This window comes from Mustela erminea, chromosome 8 (assembly GCF_009829155.1).
Source record: "Mustela erminea isolate mMusErm1 chromosome 8, mMusErm1.Pri, whole genome shotgun sequence".
NCBI lineage: Eukaryota > Metazoa > Chordata > Mammalia > Carnivora > Mustelidae > Mustela > Mustela erminea.
Genome location: NC_045621.1, coordinates 13,536,858 through 13,558,697, shown reverse-complemented (window position 1 = coordinate 13,558,697; position 21,840 = coordinate 13,536,858). Strand labels below are relative to the sequence as shown.

General features: G+C 48.0%; 1 protein-coding gene across 1 annotated transcript; it reads right to left on the bottom strand.

The window, feature by feature from the left end:
• Positions 1–10,051: 10,051 nt before the first annotated feature.
• Positions 10,052–14,617, bottom strand: FZD7 (frizzled class receptor 7). The gene has a single exon (XM_032354451.1). It carries the CDS (start codon positions 13,769–13,771, stop codon positions 12,047–12,049), a length of 1,725 nt encoding a protein of 574 aa, XP_032210342.1. The 5' UTR covers positions 13,772–14,617; the 3' UTR covers positions 10,052–12,046.
• Positions 14,618–21,840: the final 7,223 nt, after the last annotated feature.

Genomic DNA, 21,840 nt, shown 5'->3' with positions numbered 1-21,840 from the left:
TTACCGCTTATTATAACTCTGGGATACGGGGAATGAGGGTAACAATGAGAAGTCACCTAATATTTGTCGAAGGAATGACTGAATCAAGGTGTCAGGGTTTCAGAAGCAGGGCTGTGTTCAGAATTTTCTCTTGCTATCTTGCTCTCTTTCCTTGCTGGGGTTTTCCCTTTGATCTTTCTCTTTTTTCTTCCTTTTTCTTCTTTCTTTTTAAAATGCATCCCATCTTTGTGTTTCCTTTTTGTTGGTTCAGAGTGACAGGTAAGAAAGATCTCTGGGTTAAAAGACGTGTCCCCGAGGAGTCCCTGAGGAGAATGAGGCTAGCTCCATTCTAATTTTTCTTGAAGGCTGATCCTATGCAGAAGGCTACCCCTTTCATTTTTTAAATCAAGTGGCCGGGAGTAAGAGGCACAATCATGTTTCCCTCCATACACACCGTAACTGCTTTGGAGGTGGAAACTGTTGAGTCTTTCTTTTCATAAGCAGAATCCAAACCCGGCGTTCTGACTGGCAGAAAATTGTGCTTTATAATTTAAAAATGAGAAAAAGCAATTGAGGTAGCATTCTGATTGGACAGTAGAGATTGCATTTAGATTTCTTTTCAGTAGCCACTTGAAGTGCTTAGAGAGATTTGAGCAATCCTGAGAGACAAACACAGAGCAGTTATAAATACATAATAACGGCGGTGTGCCCTGAAAGGACACTTAGTTATCTGAAGTAAACATTCTGTACAACTCGTAGACCAAAAGCCCCTCAGTGAATGGAGGAATTGTATGTCGCCTTCCTCTCATCAGAGATGAACTAACCGAATTTCTCTTACAGGGAAATAGATCCCCACCTTGCAGGAAGGATGAACCTGATTTATAGAGGGAGCTCACCTAAGTGGAGCCCAAACGGAGAACTTGAAAGTTGATTTTTTTATCCTTCTTTTTGTCAGCCACTTGTCCTAACAGTACAATGAAACTTCTTTGTGACTTCGGAGGATGGTTTGGTTTGGAACATTTGTTCTCATTTTCTGGGTTCTTGTTTTTTTGTTTTGTTTTGTTTTTTTACTTTATCAAGCCATTTGGCCTTTGAAGAAAGCTGCAAGAAGCACCGGCAGATGGAGGCTGCAAGTGCTGGTGGCCCATTAATATGGCCTTGACTTTCCCCTTAAAACGTGTGCTATTTACAAAATTTAATTCTTGGAAACACTAAGTGTAAATGGTGATGAAAATGGCAACAAATCATCATTAGAATGAATTTGTTTCTGCTAAAAATTAAACCGTCTCCTTTTAGGCTGGTATGTGTCTTTTTGCAAGAGGGCGGAATGACATCCATGTCAGCCCTCGTGGAATGAAACCCAGAATTTAACAATGAGAAATGCAGCCATAAATATGGTATTTCAGTGTTAGTCATGAAGGAGACAGAAAGAGAGAGACAAAAGGAGAGACACAGAGGGGGGGAAGCACATGTAAGATATAGTCTTTTATTTTTTAATTTTTTTTAAAGATTTTATTTATATATTTGACAGAAAGAGAGAGAAAGAGAGAGCAAGAGAGGGAACACAAGTGAGGGGGAGTGGGAGAGGGAGAAGCAGGCTTCCCTCGGAGCAGGGAGCCCGATGCGGGGCTCGATCCCAGGACCCTGGGATCATGACCCCAGCCGAAGGCAGACACTAATGACTGAGCCACCCAGGCGCCTGAAGATATAGTCTTTTAATAACAGATTAAATGAAAAAGGTCTTACCTTAACATTTAGACTTTCTCTCCTGAAGGCTGCCTCCCTATAGATCATCAAAGTCCAGTCTCACACACAAGACCCCTTTTAGGGGCACCTGGGTGGCTCAGTGGGTTAAGCCTCTGCCTTCGGCTCAGGTCATGATCTCGGGGTCCTGGGATTGAGCCCCACATCGGGCTCTCTGCTTGGCCAGGAGCCTGCTTTCCCCTCTCTCTCTACCTGCTTCTCTGCCTACTCGTGATCTCTCTCTCTCTGTGTCAATAAATACATAAAATCTTAAAAAAAAAAAAGACCCCTTTTATTTATAATAATCTGCATGCGCGCGCGCACACACACACACACAATCACTGCCACCAGTGCCACCACCAACCTTTCATTTCTTTTATTCATGACTTGAATTTCTGTGAAAAATCCAGAATTTCTAAGCAACATAAGCTCACAGAGGCCCATACACTAAAGAATGGACTCTAGACCCCCATCATATCTAACTAACTAACAGACTTTAATTAGCAGATTAGCAAATAGTTGTGTTGGGCAAAACATTTTGAGTTGCTTATTTACCCGTTTCTGCCGTGAGTCTCCCTTGGCTGGACCCTCCCCTCTACTGGAAATCCAATGATCTTGCTGGTAAATGGAGCAAGCCAGAGGAAATGGGGAAGAGGAAGGTGCCCTGGGCTCTGGCACCCTGACATTCAGCATCAGGAGAAAGGCAATGCTCTACTTCTTTATCTGCAAATGCCCTGGATTTGCTGTTATTAGACTTGTGACTTGTGAAATTCTTTCTTGCGTGGTTTTTTGTTTTTCTTTTTGTTTTACTATTATTAATACAGAAAAACAACAAGAAGAATGTTGCCTTTAGAATTCATACTTCCTGAAGACAGGGGTCGAAAGAAGAGAAACTTAACCGTGTTCTTGGGAATTGTTTTTACGTTTCCCCCAAAGTCATTTCTTATTTGTTAAAGAGCATTGCAGTGGGAGGTAGACCTAAAATATGCCCCATTCTACAACATTAAGGCCCATTTAAACTCTCTGTGTCTCAACTCTTCCTTCTGTAAAGTGGGGATAAGGGGTAATAAAAGGGTGTTTAGAGTAGGATGCTTGCACATGCTCTCTCTTGAGCTCATGTTCAATGCGGATGCTCAGAATGATTCCAGAATTCCATACTGAGCCTGTAAAATGAGAAGGAGAATAAATTCCACCTTATAAAGTTGTATGGATTAAGTGAGTTGATCTAAGGGCTTAATACAAAACTTGCACATAGTAAGCATTTATTAAAGGACACCTATTATCATCTAATTATGATAATACTACTATGATACATATGATAATAATACTGTGAAGTTTCTTGTGATTCTCTCCGTAGGCCTTTAGGAAGAGGGTTTCCGTGGTGCTGGGGTTTGTTGTCCTCATGCTCTCATTCACTGGCCCCTGGTTTGCAAGCAGCACAAGCTTTCCCCCTAAGTCCACATCCCGATCTCAGGCTGGAATAAGCAGGGACAGAAGCCATAGCAATGGAAGAAATCTCTGGAGGGACTCTTAAACCAACCTTCCAAGCAGCTCCTGGTGATTTCTGGGAAATAATTCTTCAGGCTCTTTCTTGCTGCCAGGCCCTTGAACCCCAATGCAGAAATGCATGCAAGCACAGGGCGCCTCCAGCCCTCTAGAATTTAAACAGCATTTATGAGTCTTCTGCTTCTCACTTTAAAAAAATAAAAAATAAAAAAACAAACCCAAATTAGGGATGCCTGGGTAGCTCAGTCGGTTAAGCCACTGCTCTCAGTTCAAGTCATGATCCCAGCCAGCATGTTGGGATCGAATCCCACATCCAGCTCCTTGCTCAGCGGGGAGCCTGCTTCTCTCTCTGCCTCTGCCTGCCTCTCTGCCTACTTGTGCTTTCTGTCTTTCTCTGACAAATAAATAAATAAAATTTAAAAAAAAAAAAAAAAGGCAAAACACCCCGAATTTCCTGGGGGCTACCCGTGAAAATGGCCTTGTCAATTCCACTCAGTCCTAATGTGAAATATTTTCCTCACTTATTCTTGCTTCAATTCTGGACTAAATTAAAAAGAGTAATAGAGAACGGAAGACATTAGGGCCTCAGTAAATATTTATAGGAGGGTGACTGGGGCACAGGCTACAGCCTGTTTTACAGCAGTGTGGCTCACCTTTCAGAGCCTGAGTTTCCTGGTACGTAAAATGGGGAATAATGATGCTGCCTCATAGGGTGGTTGTGAAGAATAAATGAGAAAACTGTATATTAGTAATAATAATGCTGACACGTACTGACATTTTTAGATGCCACGTACCATGGTTAAGGCTTTCTGTAGATTACCTTAACTACAATACCATCTCATACCCAGAGCTCAGCATGTCAGTGCTTAATAAATGTTAGCAATTACAAAAGTAATGATAATTATTAACAAAGTAGGAAGAGAGCCAGTCTTTACCACTGTTGGAACCTATTTGCACAATCGTGCTCCCTTTCACAAAGCTGGTCTAAACGACCGGTCACTCCCTTCTCCTCTTGGGTCCCTCTCCGTCTGGCCATACCACATCTTCAGAGCACACTGCTTTATGGGAAAGATGACCAGATTCAGAGTCTTTGGGACATCTGGGTAGAACCTTCGGTTTGGCCTGGTCTCCTCTGATTATTCACGACACTGAACAGGCTGCTTTCAGCCTCACTAATTTTCCATCTTCAGAATACGATTAAGATATAGCTACTCAAAAAGAAGGAGAAGGGGGGCGGGGAGGAGGAGGAGGAGGGGGAGAAGGAGGAACTGCTCTTCATTTGTTGTTAGTACTTTAGGACTGTAGGGAGAAAGGTAATTTGTAAACACAAAGGATGGTGTTTGGGCTCAACCCCCACTTGAGAGCCTGGTGTGGGAAATAAGTGAGGGGGGGAGTGTGTGCTTACTCTGGCTAAGAATCAGGACAGCACCTCCCAGAAGTCTGTGCGCTAAACCCAGGGCCTGGATTGCACCTGACATGTTGTAGGTCCTCAAGAAACGATTAGCTGGCCCTAGAGAAACTCCTGATTTTAGCTCAAGGACCCGTTCTCTCTGTCTGCTGTGCCGCAGGGGCCAGCGCCCCCCCGCCCCCCGCCTTCCAGCTATCCCAGATCTGGAAACTGGAACTAAATGCTGCCTGCCATTTGTTTTCCTTTGGAAATTAAAAAAATATATATGTCTTACTGGTGCTAAGTTATGCCACACAAGCTTTCCTTGTTGGGACTGTATTTCTTATTTCCTGACCTGCCATACCCTCCCCAAAACACTTTTCCCACCGCCTGAATTGTCCTCCGGAACCTTTAAGGCCAAGTTGAAGTTCGGGGAACGAGTTTTCTAAAGGTGAGCAGAATTAGGTCGCTGCGTTCCCTAGATCTTCTGAGCGGCTTCTTTTCATTCGTGGGCTATAGGGAAATTCATCTCCCCCTGCCTTTGTTTCTGCCTCCTACATGCCCTTTCTTGATCCTGAAGTGCCCATCTTTCAGGGACCACTTCTGACTGTCTGAGCTGAATCTATTGGGGTCAAGCCACAGAAAGAGGTTTGCAGTGGGAAGCATTAAAGGAAGCTAAATGCAAAAGAGATGGAGCTGAGCTCCTAAAAGAACTTGGAAAGTGCAGTAGACCCCCCAGTTAAAGTATATTTGAGTTCCTCATGATAGATTCCATTTAATTTTGTGAGTTTGAAGTCTTCCAAAAAAGACTGTGGGGACAATGACCTAGAGAAGAATTGAAGTTTTTGGCTGGGTATAACTGCTCCAAATCAAGTCTCTGTCCTATTATTTCAGCCACATAAAATGTTGATTTGGCATCGAAATACCCAGCAACAAGAATTCCAAGATAACAAGATTGTAGCCAACCTGGTTGTGATAAAGACATGGTTTTTGAGAGAAACCAAGATCCATGTGCTAACACCCCTCTGGTATTGAGGAAGATGAATTAACAGATGGCAGAACCCAGTCGCTAATGACGAGGAGCAAGGAGTGACATGGTAGCCAGTTCAAGGGACTAGACAACTCCAAAACTCATATTCCGGCTTCAGAATATCATCAAACAGTAACGATTTTACTTTTTGAACTGGGCTCGTGAAGGTCAATGTCAAGCTCATTTTCCTTCACTGAATGCACCCTGGCTTGGTTGGCTGAAAAATATTGGCCCACAGGAAAAAGAAGAAAAACCAAACCACCAGTGAGGGATTTCGAACTAGCTGCGGATGACCCGCAAATCGAGGGGTGGGCCAGTTTCCACTTCCCACTGGCTGCTTGGAATCACAGGACACTGGAAGAAGACCTTTGTCGCAGACGTTACCCTTGCCAGATGAGGAAAGCAAGGCCCATGGAGGTGAAGAAGCCAATCGAAGAGCACACGAGTCATGGAGGATAATCTGGGTTCTTGGAGAAATTGTTCTTGCTGGACACCATCCTGCCCTTGCAATAAATGGTCATTCCCAAGACTGAACTTCAATAGCACTTTCTAAGACAGGTCTTGTGGCATATTGTAGAAAGTACACGGAGTTCAGAATCTGGGGACATGAGACAGATTCCTTCTTCCCCCCTCTGTCACGTCACCTCACTGCACCTCTCAGCTTCTTCGTCTTTAGGAATTGGGATGCACTTGGGTGGCCTATAGTTCAGCGTAGGACTCTTGATTTCAGCTCAGAGTTGTGAGATCCTGCGCTGCATTGGGCTCCAGGCTCAGCACATGGACTCTGCTTTAGATTTTCTTCTCCCTTGGGGCCTCTGTGTGTTGCAGTAGGTTAAGACTCTGACTCTTGGTTTTGCTCAGGTCGTGATCTCAAGGTTGTGCGATCAAGCCCTACCTGGAGCCCTAGGTGGAGCCCCATGTAGGGCTCCTTACAGAATGAGAAGTCTGCTTGGGATTCTCTGTCGCCCCCCTCCCCTCACTCTCTCTCTCTCTCTCTCAAATAAATCGATCTTGGGTGGCTGAGTGGCTCAGTTGGTTAAGCAACTGTCTTGAGCTCAGGTCATGATCCTGGAGTCCCAGGATCAAGTCCCACATCGGGCTCCCTCCTCAGCTGGGGGTGTCTGCTTCTCCCTCTGACCCTCTCCCCCCTCATGCTCGCTCTCTCTCTGTCTCATTCTCCCTCTCAAATAAATAAATAAAATCTTTAAAAGTAAATAAATACATCTCAAAAAAATATTTTCTTCTCTACCCCACCCCACACGCTCTCTCTCTCTGTAAAATAAATAAATACATCTTTTTTAAAAATAGGAATTATGACACATCATGGAGTTGTTATAGTAATTATGAATAGAGTCAAATAATGAATGTGAAAGCAGCTTTTTAGAACAGTAAATGCCACCACATGTTAAGTAATATTATTCCAAACAGCACTCGGGCCTCTAAGATGACACTTGTCAATTTCTGTCTAGAAATCTAATTAGTTGCTTGTTCCTCCATGGGGGACACCGTCCTCACCCTGAACTGTAGCACGAGTCACTGCGGGTGGACTGCCCTTCTCACTTTTTTGTTCCCGTCCGGTCCCTGTCAGACTGCCTTTGATACAGTGACTGCTTGAGGAGTCCTTCTCCAACTGGATCACTTAGAGTCAACTACTACTATCCTGGACAAACTTCCTTTTTTTCTACCACTGTTGTACTGATGAGAAAAGGACAAGTGACTGAACTTTTTTTTTTCTAACCAGAGAGAATAAGAGGTACAATGGGTGGTCACTAAAGACTTGACATGTTGTGGTTCCCTTTTAACGCGTTCATTTTTATGTAAACGTGAGAATTACAGATTCAGATGTCAGAACTGTCACACACAGGAAACAGTCAAAGAAGCAAGTTTTATGAAGTCGGTTTAATGCCACTAAGGGTGAAATAAGAGAAAAAGGGAATAGACCCAGGAGTTGTTGAAGTCCACACTGGTGTGCTTGTGGTCCCTTCTAGGATGTCCTGGAGCCCTATAGACTCTTACTCACCACCCACAGACACATACATAAAAATATACCCTCTATAAATAGCCACCTGCCTTTTCAGTGAAATTAAAGATGAGAGACTTAGAAGAGAATTTCCCAGTATAATTACAGGGCTCAAACCTACAGCTGCTCTACTCCTGGTGTTCTACCCAGAGAATTTCTAATATCACAACTTTTTTTTTTTTCTTAATCAAGCACGCTTAAAAATTTCTTTAATGGCAAAATGTCATCAACAGGAGATTTATTGCCATGATTTCTCACATACCTACCCCAAAAGGTTAGGTGTTACATCGGGTTATTGTGTAAATAATTCTGTTTTATCAACTATAGAAAATGTTCACAAGTGTTTCTGCTCCTTATCTAGGGATTAACACCAAACTACTGCCAATGTTTTTCTTGAACTCTACACATGCCCTTTCATAAACAATCTCCCTCATGTTTTCTGCTAAGATGTGCCTCTTTAAAAATCTCAGCTTCTAGGGGCCCCTGGGTGGCTCAGTGGGTTAAAGCCTCTGCCTTCAGCTCAGGTCATGATCCCAGGGTCCTGGGATGGAGCCCCGCATCGAGCTCTCTGCTCAGCAGGGAGCCTGCTTCCCCCCCTCTCTCTGTCTGCTTCTTTGCCTACTCGTGATCTCTGTCAAATAAATAAATAAAATCTTAAAAAAAAAAACTAAGCTTCTAAAATTCTTAAGTAAGAATCAGCTGTGTAAGGATGTACCCCAATGTGAAAGGAATTAAACGGAACACCTTTATCTTTGCTTACAAAAAAGCAGGTAGTAATTTATTCATACACAGTCTTTGTTCCCTCACTAAAGACCAAGCTCTTCCGTCTTTAGTGCCCAGAAGGATGAGGCAGGGGACACATTTATAGGAACAGTCACGCAGCTCTCCCCACACAAGGGTCTAAGTGCCTTTAGCAGTTAATTTGTGAGCAAAAAACCCCATTGGGAGCCTTCCACCTACTCTAAAAGCAAACATCCTTAACAGGCGGTATTAGTGTGGTGTTAAAAGAGGCATGCTTTCACTGAAAAGGTGTCATTTTATGAGCCAAAACTGGATAAACCTAGGGAGACTTTAAGTCGCTATGTTTTTCCTTCCTTGATGCCAAAATCTTCACAGGTTGAGATGAGCTCACACCCATTGTGATGTTCAAAACCCAGGAGGTTCGGAGGGCTGGTGCCGGTCTTCCTCCCGCGTGTTTGCAAAGCACACCAGCCCTGCGAGCAGGCCTGTTAATTAAAACAAAAACAGAACTGTTTCTGCGGAGCTTTAGAAGTGCAGAAGCTTAGAGCCGGAGCCAGGAAGGACAGCAGCGTCCAGTCCGCTGCTGGGTCTTGACGGCCGCCCCAGAATGGAGCAACTGTTGGAAATGCCAGGAAATAGGCACCTGGATTAAAGGAGAGAGGAGTTGGGGGGGAAAAAAAACCAAGCGAGGCTTGGAATTGGAAGTATTTAGAAGGCCTTTATCATTTCCCTGAGGGACTGCTTAATATCAAAGTGGCTGGCTAGGAAGGCTTCTCAGTCTAATCTGATTCCAAAGTTAGCCTCTCCGAAAAGAGAGAAATAGCTTCAGTGGCTCGAGGCCACCGTGGGGTCAGGCTGGAGTCTATTCCTGCCGGAGCTGCTGAGTCACTGCCACCTCGGGGAATCACTTGACCTCTGGCTCGGTTAACCTAGAAGGTAGAGTGAAGGCTACAGCCGAGAAGGTTCCAAACGTAAGGCCCTTGGTGTTCCTTAGAACCCTCCACTGACTTCCCAGCCCCGTGAGGCCAAAGGATTAAAGAATGAACAAATTAGGTAAGGTGCATTAGAACACAAAAACATCAATTAAAAAAAGAAACACACACAGACAAAACAAACTCACTGAAGTCTTCCCAAGGAAAACACCACCAGAAAAGCAGACCAAAAATATCTCTGGGTCCTCTTTCAAACATGGGCTGCAATCTCCGAAGGGGAGATAATAACACGGATCAGATAGCATCTCTCTTAAAGAGATGCCTATCCTAGCCCCTTCCAAAAGTTACCCAAAGCAGGGTATGAAAAGGCTTGGGCGTTTGCGAAAGGTAGTATGGTGGGAGGTGGGAAGCAGCAACACCAGAAAAAAGAAATTAAAGAACGGATAAGGCATTCATTAAACAGTATTTTAAAAGGCAAGGAGAAGACCTCAGTACTACAGAACATCTACATAAGGGACAGATCCAATGGTGCTCCTCCATACCTGCTTTTTGCATCACGAAGTTCTTTGGCATAAAGATCCATAGGAATTGTCAACTGAGTAAACATTCGCTTCGTATTAAAAAAATTTATTTTGTGATCTGTACATGTGATAAAGTGAGGCTTCCTTGTAGACTTTAAAAGGCGAAATCAAAACAAAAACCAAAAGTAAAAATGTATAAATACAATATATATTTTCTTACAAAAATGGGAGATTTACAAAATATACATACTGCACTTGTCTCTATTTTACAAATTTCACATGCAAGAGATACAACACAAAAGATGCCAAAAACTGTGTAGTGGGAGTTTTAAAATCTGACAGATGAGACCCTTTTGGAGGTTTAAGACACAAAAGGTTGATGTTAACTTTAATGTAAAAAGCAGCTCCACTCAACTGAACATTACATATATAAAGTAACTTTACTCCTGACAGTACCCTCTAGGATTTAAAAACTGTTTAAAACAGCATTTAAAAATTGTTTTGAGAAACAGGATAGCGTTGCAAGATTGGAGGGTGATGTCAAAGGTGGAGGAAAGGTTCGCCCCCATGATTCTCTGCTCAGCTTTAGAGCATTATGCAAAGGAATCAGTTCCATTATAGAAAAGAAAGTACATGATTTAAGATTAATAAATTTAAGTCATGCAGCACATTTCAAAGAACTCCAGAATTACTTTGAAGTTTACCTTCTTTTAATGACTTTCCTTAAAAAATGGGACCCACGGTTTGAACTGTCCGCTTCATTCACTGTCATTTCTGTAGGTCATCTCCCCGCCCAGCCACACAAAGACAGGGTCAGCACACACATGAGGTCTTATAAACGGATTTATGGAACTAAGAAAACAGGACAAATGGTTCTTTACTTTTTAAAAAATTTACCTTCTTTATGATGGAGGCTGAGGGCATTATGCTTTTCCTTTTATCTTGAAGGATTCAAATTGGAGGAAAATAGAAAACCTAAACGCAGGTTCATAAAAAATAATAAAGGAAGAAATTCCTCTGAACATTTGAATAGAGCCTGTAGATAGGATCGTGTGTTCTAAATTAAAATTTATTTTAAACAAATACAACAAAACCCCCTTGCGTTCCCTTTAGCCAAGTCAGAATCTCTGACGGATTGTGGGTATGGAAGCGGGCGGCCCTTCACTTTTCCTTAAAAAGGAATGTTTATCTCAGCCAAATTAACATCCAAAGGGAAAGCTCTGATTTGTGCTACTTTGCCTATAAAAGTTGCTGTCTTCACAGTTACGCCTTTCCACAGGAGAGACACTTTGTTTCCTCTTTTGTCTCTTACAACAAAGACCAGGGGAAAAATGCACTCCTGTTTTGAAAAGCAACAAGTCATCACTTCTTTTCAGAGTATGAAACCAAATAAAACCTTCTTCCTTCTGCTTTCCCGAGAAAATAAAAAAAAGTAGCAGAAATACCTACTACCCATCTCCTCTGCCTCCTCTCGAAATGTTATCTTCATTTCTTTTGCATCGTTACATTAAGATTCTAGGAGGCAGGCCTCCCAAGACTTCCAAATGCTTATTTTACAAGACTTGAAAGGACTAGGAGAGGAAAAACAGGCGGGAGGGGCCAGAGGAGGAGAGACTGTAATGTCTGACCCTGGAAATTAACCCATCTGGGCTCCAGTTTGGCCCCAGTGAAAAGAGATTATGGTTTGACCACCGCTTGACAAGGACACCGCAGGGAGTCCTCCCTTTTCCCAACAAAGCCGCCGCCGCAGACAAAGCTGTACCTTTCACCCGGGCCTCACAGGAGTGAGGACAGGCCACTTGTCTTGCAGCAGGGGCATCGCTCCCAGTCCCAGTTTGGCCCTGGAGCCGGGAAGAACTCAGAGCCATCTCTGCTGGGTCAATCGCGATAGGCCCAGGTCGGCCCGTACCGTACACGATTAACATCATCGTTACCGTCATCACCATCATTAACATCCTGCAAGTCTTTGCCACTAAGTCTTTTCATCCGAACCGTCTTTCTACCCGGGCCTCCTTTTCCAAACCCACCCCCGGCCCCAAATCTACAAATATCATCTCTCTTCCAGGTCACTTCTCATTGGAGGGGACCGGAGGTTCCAGGACCCCCCCCCCCCCGCAGTTCTCTCCTTCCCGCGCCTCTCCCCCTGCTAGGGGATGGGGGAAGGGAGGGTGGGGGAGGGGCCGGGGCTCATACCGCAGTCTCCCCCTTGCTGCTGTGGCTGAGTCTGTGGTAGAAGCGGCGCCACGACTGCAGAGTCTTGCCGGACCAGATCCAGAAGCCGGTGGTGATGCCCACGATCATGGTCATCAGGTACTTGATCATGAAGACAGTGAAGTCGGGGCTCATGGGCGGGAAGTGGCCAGGCGGGCAGGGCACCGCGTAGCTCTTGCACGTCTGCATGAGCCAGGTGCGCTCCCAGTGCTCGCGGAAGGCCTGCTCATAGAAGTAGCAGGCCAGGACGATGGTGGCCGGCACGGTGTAGAGCACGCTGAAGACGCCGATGCGCACCATGAGCTTCTCCAGCTTCTCGGTCTTGGTGCCGTCGTGCTTCATGATGGTGCGGATGCGGAAGAGCGACACGAAGCCGGCCAGCAGGAAGGACGTGCCAATGAAGAGGTAGACGAACAGAGGTGCCAGCACGAAGCCCCGCAGCGCATCCACGCTGGACAGGCCCACGTAGCACACCCCACTGAGCAAGTCCCCATCCACCTGGCCCATGGCCAGGATGGTGATGGTCTTGACAGCGGGCACGGCCCACGCGGCCAGGTGGAAGTACTGCGAGTTGGCTTCGATGGCCTCATGGCCCCACTTCATGCCGGCTGCCAGGAACCAAGTGAGCGACAGGATGACCCACCAGATGGAACTGGCCATGCCGAAGAAGTACAGCACCATGAAGAGGATGGTGCAACCTTCCTTCTTGGTGCCCTGCGCCACCGTGCGGTAGCCATCGTCTGAGAAGCGCTCCACGCACACCGCGCGGTCCTCCAGCAGGAAGCCGGCCACGTGCGCCACGGCCACCATGAAGTAGCAGCCCGACAGAAAGATGATGGGCCGCTCCGGATAGCTGAAGCGCCGCATGTCCACTAAATAGGTGAGCACGGTGAAGAGCGTCGAGGCGCAGCACAGCACTGACCACACGCCCACCCAGAGACGGGCAAAGCGCCTCTCCTCCTCCTTAAAGTACATGAGGCCGTTGGCACGGCCTGGCTCGCACGGGGCGCCGCAGTCGCGCTCGCCCAGGAAGCGGTAGCCCAGGTAGGGGGGCACCTTGAGCTGGCGGGGACACGAGAACGGGAAGGCAGAGCGGCCCCTGCCGTCAGCGGCCCCCGGGGACAGCGCGGTGTAGGGCAGGTCCGGCAGATAGGGCGCGGTGGGGTAGGCTGTGGGGCCGCCGCCCGGGCCCCCGTTGCCGTCGGACGTGTTCTGGCCCACGCAGATCTCGCCGGCGCCGTGCACCGGGAAGTTCTCGCAGCGCAGCCGCTCGGGCCACTGGAAGCCGAACTTGTTCATGAGCGCTTCACAGCCCTGGCGGGCACGCTCGCACAGAGAGCGGCACGGCGGGATGGCCTGATCCAGCACCGTGCACACGGGTGCGTACATGGAGCACAGGAAGAAGCGCAGTTCGGGAGAACACTGCACCTTCACCAGCGGGTAGAACTGGTGCACCTCGAGGCCCGCGTCCTCTTGATTCGTGTGGCCTAGCAGGTTGGGCAGGATGGTCTGGTTGTAGGCAATGTCCGTGCACAGCGGGATGGAGATGGGCTGGCAGAAGCCGTGGTCCGGCACTGAGATGCCCTTCTCGCCGTGGTAAGGCTGTGCCCCGGCGCCGGCGGGCAGCGCGCCCAGCAGCGCAAGCACCAGGGTGCACAGGCCCAGGGGCGAGCGCGACGCGGCCGCGCCGGGGCCCCGCATCGCCGGCCGCGGGTGCAGCGGCGCTCTCAGCCCGCAGAGCGCGAAGAGGCAGCCGGGAGAGGCTCGGATCCGAGGAGGCGCAGCCGCGCCCCGCGCATGAGAGTCCTCCCGGCGCCGAGGCCGGGCCGTGGGCGGCGCGGAGCCGAGGGCGCTGCAGCTGGGGTGCCCGCGCCGCGGGGGCGCCGCAGCCGTCTCCGCCCAGCCCTCTAGCAGCCGCTGGGGGCCCAAACCCGCCAGCCTGGGCCGGGGGCGCCGAGTGGGGCCGCTTTATTCTCCCGCTGCGACGTAACGGTGCGGCTTTTTCTGCGGCGAGGAGCAGCAAGCGTCTCCGGTTACCCTTCAAAGTTTGCCCAAAGTCTGTCGACCCACGGCGCGCAGGAACGCACGCGCCCCCACACCGAGTCCGGCCCCCGGCAGGCTAGAGCCCGGCGCCGCCGCCTGCGAGCCGAGGCCGCCGCCTCGGCCGTGCTGCTCCGCCTCCTCGCCTCGAGGCTCTGCTCGCCGCCGCCGCCGCCGCCTCCTTCGCCTCCTTTTCTGCTCCCCGGCTCCTTCCTCAGCCCCAAAAGCTCGGCCCCCAAGTTTCTGCCAAACGGGTGATTCTCGCTCCGAGTCCGATCGGCGCCTTGGAGCCAGCAGCCCAGCGAGTTCTTTTCGGAAATCCAGTTACACTGCGTCCGAAGCTGCGAGGGCCCGGTGCCCGCGGCCTGGGCCTGGCTTCTCCAGCCTCGCGAAGCCCCGGCCCGTGAGTCCCGGCGCCCGCCGCCCGCCGCCGCCGCCGCCGCCCGCCGGGAGGGAGCGCAGAGTAACGACTCGGAGTCGCGCAACTCGCCAGAAGAAGCGTCGGGCTCGCAGGGTTCCGGGCCGCCCCGCCCCCTCCCCTCCCCCCATTCACAAACCGCTCCGGGGGCGGGCCCTCGAGCTCCGGGGCGGCCCAATGGTAGCCTTTGTTTTCTGTGTGGCGGCCTCCGGATTGGGTGGAAGTCGGAAGGGCCGGGCGAGGGACCCGGAGGGGCGGAGTCTGCAGCGCTCTGGGCGGATTCCTGAGGGGAGGGGCAGGGGGCTGGGAAGGAAAAGTTAAGAAAAACTTTTACGGTGAATTCGCTCGAGGGGTGGGGGTGGGGGGTGAACGCACCAGAAAGGGAATTTGCTTTAAAGGTTTGCTCCTCTTCCGGGTACACTAAAACACACATCTCGAGCGGCAGGGCGCGGCGAGAGGGGATTTTGCTGGAAGAACAGCGCAGCGCCGGGGCGGAGAGACGTGACCCGGAGTCACGTTAGCCCTGCCTGGGCTGACAATGCCGGGTTAGGCAGGGGGCTTCAGGGTAGCTGGATCCTAAATGTGGGGCTCGGTACCGAGCGAGAAGGGGGTGCGCCTCTCGGATCGCTTTTTTCTCCCCTGACCCAAACAGACCACGTGAGGCCGCAGTCCCTTTCACCCCCTCTCCGGGTGTAGGAAGGAGGAGGGGCCCGCGTCCGAGGAGAAACTGGAGTCGGGAGGAGGGGGCCGACTTAAGGCGGGAGGAAGTGCAGACCCCTCCGAGGGGAGAGGGCCCGGGCCGCGGTCCCCCAGGCCACCCCGCCCGCGCGCACGGCCCAGAGTGTGGAACTCTGGTGCGGCTTTAGAGCGGTTACGGGAAAGCTCCGACGGGGGTGGGGGGCAGTTACAGATGTACCTGAGGCCGCGCGCCCGGGAACTCTGCACGGTTTCAAGTGCGTCTTCGACTGCGGTGCTTTCCTTGGTCCTTGGGCTTGCGGCCTTTCGGGCTGCCCTCTTCGTTGCAGAAGCAACGACTTGATCCTGCAGTTGCAATGTTACATAGAGAAGTTTTCATGCGTATTACAAAGCAGGGCGTTTGCTAATTAAGAAGTTTTCAAAACACAAAGAGAGGTTATCCGCGTTCTCCAGCGGCGTTTTCTGATTGGCAAGCGGTCTTTTGTTCCCGGCCAAATCTTCGCCCTGCTCACAACACTGGGCGCTCCCCTGAGCTCTCGGGTTACTCCCGCGGAGGTCAGAATTGACCGGGGGGGGGGGGGGGCTCTCCTCTCTCTCTGGGCTGCAAAGAATATCATGAATTCCCATGCAGGGGAAGTGACAGTTTGAGAAAGGCTAAATCTGTCTCTCACTGTGTCTCTGTCACACACACGCGCGCGCGCACTAATACTATGCTTGAGAAATCGTTACTCCTGGCCGAGCCCTTCCTTCTGCCCGTCTCAGCTCCAGGCTCTGGACCCCGAGTGGTTTCTGGTCAGGTTGCGTGTTTGCAGAAGTTGTTATCTCTGCTGTCCCCGGGGAGCTGCTTCTCCAGCAAGAAAAAACTGGTTTCGAAATCGCAGATGCATTGGGTTCCCTTTCTAGGGAGACTTTGGCCTTCCTCTGTTTTTCTTTTATTTGTTTTCTATTACTGAAGTTTACTAGGCATTTACCTTCCACTTCACAGTTCTTTGTACTTTCCCACTCTTGTTAATGGACCTGAAGGGCTGAATCATGTGGGCCAAGGTAGGGTGTCAGACTGCTCACGTTCTCCCTCCGCCCCTCAACAGTTTCTTCCAAAGCATCAGTTTCCCCTCACACCCAGGACCTTATTTGTTTTCTTTTAGGTTATCTGCTCCAGGGTAATACAAAGGATTAATGACATTTGCTTTAAAAATATTTTATTCCTTCCTTATATACTTTTAAAGTCTCCTCTTTTTCTTTCTAAATTATTATTCTTACTACCTAACATTGGGGAGCATTGATATTGACTTGAAAGATGTTGTTTAAAGACAATGCTGCTGCTTTGCTTTGTCATTTAAAGTGTGTGTGGGAGGGGGTTGGAAATCCTTTTTTCTCTCAGTGAGCTTCTGGATATCTTCCTTTTCTAAATCAAATTTTCATGCTTATTCATCAGGCCACTGATCTAAGTCATCTTTGCTTATTGAAGGAGAAATTGCAAGCACTGTCATCAAATAAAATGAAAACCGACAGGGTAAGATACTGTGTCTCAAATACAGCTACAACCAGTTTAGTTGATGAGCTTTTACTCCCCAGATTATAGCCCCAGACAGCTCGCTGATGATAGGTAATAGGGATAATTATTTAGAAAGAAAAAAGGAGAACCCTTTAAGAAAATACAAGGGGTGAATGAAATATTTTTAAAACAGTCTATGCATCAGATGCAGAAATCCCACCCCAGATGGAAAGCATCACAGATGTGAGGCCTGAGACCTGTTGCCCTGTCCCAGGCGGACAAATGCAAAAAGCATAAAAGCGAAGTCTAATTTGGGGGAGTGTTTTGTTTTTTTGGAATGGGTTTTTAAAAACCCACTCAAAAAGTATTCTGAAAAATAAAAATTTGCTGTTTGTGAGAGGAATGTGGTAGCCTTCTATGCCTTGCCTGATCCTCCAGAATGCTATGATTTCAAGGAGCTAAGAAGTAAAACGGAGTAGATCATTAAAGCGAGTTCACAACGTAGGGGGCTAAATAGTCTGTTTCAGGCTCTATGATAAATGTAGTAACGCTGGTTCACATTCTGCCCAGGATCAACTTAATTTTCTTTTCCAAGAGATTCTTTCCACACCCAACTCCCAAAGCCACTAACTGTATCTTCTTTGGAGAGCTAAGGGTGGAAAATTTTGTAACTGTCTGCTGCAAAACTTCCAATTGTCCCTGCCCTTTAAAACAACAAAGGCTTTTATTTCTTCACATCATAGTCATATGGTCTCACAGAAAAGTGATGGTGTTCATTGGCTGCAGTTACTTAAATGCTACTTATTTTGGACAAATCCCAGGTTTATCTAGTTGAATGACATTCTGATGTCAGGCCAGATTTGAAAACGGCCACCTTCGTGGTGCCACAATCCTGTGGTTGTAGTGAAAACTCCAGCTGTAAGAATTACTCATGCAAGACGAGAAAGGGCAGCTTTGAGCATACACCTCCCCCCTTTCGGCCTCTCTTTTACCAGACTTTATAACATTAAAGACTTGGAATTTCAAGTTGCCAGGATGCCACTGAATTCCTTTCATTTTAGTTTGGGGTGTTGGATAGTTCCCAGAATGGGAACATTCTTACGCCTAAGCAGACTCTCCAGTGTCAGGAAAGTTCGAGATGTCTGGGTTGAATAAGAGCAGGGCTGTGCTGAAGGGCTGATAGGTGTGCTAGGCCCCACCCAGCAGAGGTGATTTATGTCATTCAAACCCTTTGACCATTTCTCTTACAGCTTGAGGCTTCATTGGTTATCTGTTGTTATATAACAAATCACCCTCCAAAATTAGCAGCTTAGAACAACTGACATTTAATATATCGTAGTTTCTGTATGTTGGGAATCTGGATGAGCTTAGTCCCCGGGGGCTTGGGTTGCTCAGGAAACTGCAACCAGGGTGTTGGTTGGGGCTGTAGTTACCTCAGGGTTCAAGTGGAGAAGGATCCACTTCCAAACTCACTCATGTGGCTATTGGCAGGTCTCAGAGTATCCATTTCCAAGGTCATCACAGGGCTGTTGGCAGACCTCAGCTTCTCTAGCCGTTGGCCAAAGACATCAGTTCCTTGCCTGTGGGCCTCTTATAAGGCCACTTATAACACGGCACCTTGCTCTCCTAGACCAAGTGCTCAGAGAGAGACAGACAGACAGAAAAAACACAGAAGATGGCAATTAAGTCACAGTCTTGCCGTAATCTTGGAAGTGACGTCTTGTCACTTTTTTCATATTCTATTCATCAGAAGCAACTCACTAGGTCTGCCCACACCCCACATTCAAGGGGTAGCGGGGATCACTCTAGGACGTGAGAACCCATGTTGATTGGTTATGATGCCCTTGCATCTGTTAGAACAGAAACCTAACTGTGGCCAGCCGTTTTTTTTCCAAATACATGCCATTGAACTTGAAGGAGAAAGAATGTGGAGGAAGCTGATTAATAAAAGATCATCAGTGATCCTGGGGGGAAATCTCCAGGTGGAGAGTTGTGGGCCATTCTGGGGAGTCAAATCTGTACTCAAGGACAGACGTTTGGACCATAGTCTCTAGAATGAGACTTTTGGCGATTTGGGTTATGAGGTTAAGCAAGGCCCTGTTGGTCATTGTTTAATGCCAGTGAGCACAGCATGGATGTGGAGGAAGGCTGGCTGAGGTGGTGAGCACGGACTGGCTACATTCTGCTTTTCGCCATTGATTTTCTGTCATGCCTCGGGCAAGTCACTTAACCTCTCTTGCTCCCGCTGGGGTGCTGTGAGGATTAATGAGATAGTATTTATGCAATACTTTGTGATCTATGGGCAAAATATCGGGATGGCAGAATCCTAGTTTGGTTATATGGATGCAAATCCTAGAGATAAAAGAAAAAATCAAGTTAGGTGTATATTTTGGGGCTCTGGCTCTTTGCTAACATTGTGACTTTATCTTTTCCCCCAGAAGTATGCTGTCAAGTGTTTAATCACCAGCTCTCCAAGAAAAAAGCCTGATCTGTACATTTGCCAATTTCTGTGGTGTAAATACTGCTACCATGGCCTATTTCAAGGCAACACTATGTCACTAAGCTTGGATTTTGGAAAAGATGCATGTAGTCAGCTCTCACAAGCCCTGGAGAGCTGGCTTTGGCACATCACTGGGTTTACAGAACTTACTCTCTTCAGATTCTTTGAGCATTAAAATCATTATATTTTTAGTAGAATGATTATCACTTGTAAAGTACCAGGTGCTTTAGGCACAGTATTTCTAATTTTATAACAATTCTTCAAGTTTCTAAGTGGAAACTCATTTTTATAGTGGCAAAGTCTGGACTAAAACCTAGATTTAGCGGTGCCTGGGTGGCTCAGTGGGTTATGCCTCTGTCTTTGGCTGAGGTAGGGCCCCCTGGGATCAAGCCTCACATAGGGCTCTCGGCTCCGCAGGGAGCCTGTCCCCCCCCCCCCCCCCGTCTCTGCTTTACTCTCTGCCTGCTTGTTATCTCTCTCTCTCTGTGTCAAATAAATTAAATAAATAAATAAAATCTTTTTTTTTTTAAGTTTTAAAACCTAGATTTATATAGCATGTTTCACTTTGCATTGAACTGCTATTTGATGTCTTCATGGTAAACATTAGTTTTTGTCCTTTTATTTGTCTTATCAAAAGCCCTTCTAAAATGTAGAGAAGCCCCAGAGTTTCCAGACTTGAGATATCAAGCCCCAGACTGGTTATGACCCCGCCCCCCCCCCTCAGAGTATTTTTCCTGTACAGTTTTCGAAACCACTTGGTAATGCTTACTATTTTTTTTTTTCCCTAATTTTGCAAGGAAAGTTTAATTTCCATGGCTGGAACTGAGCCACTAGGGATCTAGATTAGGAGATGTGGGGGCACGGCCCCTGTTCACTAGGGTGAGTGTGTCAGGCCCTTCCCATCACAGCATCTCGGCAGGCCATGCAAGTGAGCAGGCACTAGGAGGAGAAGCTGTAGGGACAAGACCCAACAATGGTCATGACAGCCTCCAAGGGAAGCTTCAAGAAAAGAAAAGATGGGGCTGGAGCAGTGGCTGGAGGGTGGTCATCAGAATCATGTAAGGAGTTTAAAAAAAAAAAAAAATTCAGAAGCCTGGGCCCCACCTCAGACATGTTGAACCAGAAATGCTGGCATTGAACTTGGGTTTAAGTTTTAAAATCTCAGTAGGTGATTTTTTTTTTTTTTAATTAGACAGGTTTTAGAACTACTGACCCAAACTCATATTCCAGAGCAGTGTATTGTGCCATCCATGCCTTCTAGAAGATCTCTGGTGTTGTGCCAAGTCCTCAGTTTACTTGATTATGTTTTGAACGGAAGGATGGAATCATGAGAAGTGGAAGGGAGGATGGGGTGTGTGAGGTGTGTGAGGTGTGTGAGGGGTGTGAGGGGTGTGTGTGTGTGTGTGTTTGTGTGTGTGTGTAAGGGAAAATAAGAGGGAAAGAGAGACGGGGCAGTTGGATGATGCAATGTTGGGTCTGGGACCTTATTTATGAGTCTCAAGGAGTTCACGGTGGCCGTTGTAAAATGTGACCCCTGTGACTCCCACAGTTCACTCACAGCATTTCCTCAGACCCACAGTGCCATCCTCATACCCACATGAACCCTCACCTCACACGACGGAGCTGGGAACAGGTGAGCATCCAACCCGGCGGTAGCGACAGGAGCAGCAGACAGAAAGGCGGGACAGCAGTGTCCTCCTGGCGGGACACTATGGCTGAAAGGAAGGAAGAGGAGAAAGAACACCTGTTTCAGAAGGAGAAGACAGGGAGACCAGGTTCCAAGAGCCATTTCCGAGTTCCTTGCCTTGGAATCCAACTGTCCCCATTCATGAAGCCACCGGAGGCTTGGCCATTCCTAATGACTAGAGAGAATCTCACTACAGTGCCAGGGGCCTGGGAAAGGATGAAAACTCTTCTGAATTGGTCCTAGGGGTTGGGCCCCCAGCAGCAGAAGGCTGACCTCCAAGGACCATGAGGAGCCCACGAGAGGGACCCCCTCGGTGTTGCAGCTGCCTTGATCTTGCTCAGAGGCCTGGGTAAAGAATTTGAAAAGATACGTCCTAGGACCGCAGATGACAGAGTTGCTGTAATTGAGTAATTGAGTGATTGTAAAGTGTCGCAATGTAGGAATTATCTATGAAGTCATTTAACTGTTTTTCCCCAGTGACCGAAAGTTTGTTTTGAGATGGCTGTGGTGCGTTTGTCTCTTGAAGGATCAAACAGATGAAAGGGTTCAGTTACAGCCAGGGAATAGAGAAGAATTCTGAAGGTCCTGGTCCTTCCACGAGCCGCTAGGCCTCAGGCCAGTTGGTTAAGCTCGCTTGGCCTGTTTCTCCATCTGTAGAGTGAGGAAGTTGAGATTTTGGGTCTGCCTGGCTTCCCCTACCCCTGCTCCCCCTGCTCTGAGAGCCTATGGCTCTCTTTGGGGGTTCCTCACCGGACCAAGATTTCCCACACAAGGGGCTTTTTCATGTGTTATTGGAAGTTACCCCACAGAGCTGAGCCAGTCTCCTCCTAGTTCCTGGTGACCGGCCCCATGGAGGCTCACGGCCTGGTACTGCGCACTGTCCGTGTCCAGTGGGTCCCGAGGAGGCCCGGCATGCAATCCACCGAGGGTGCCC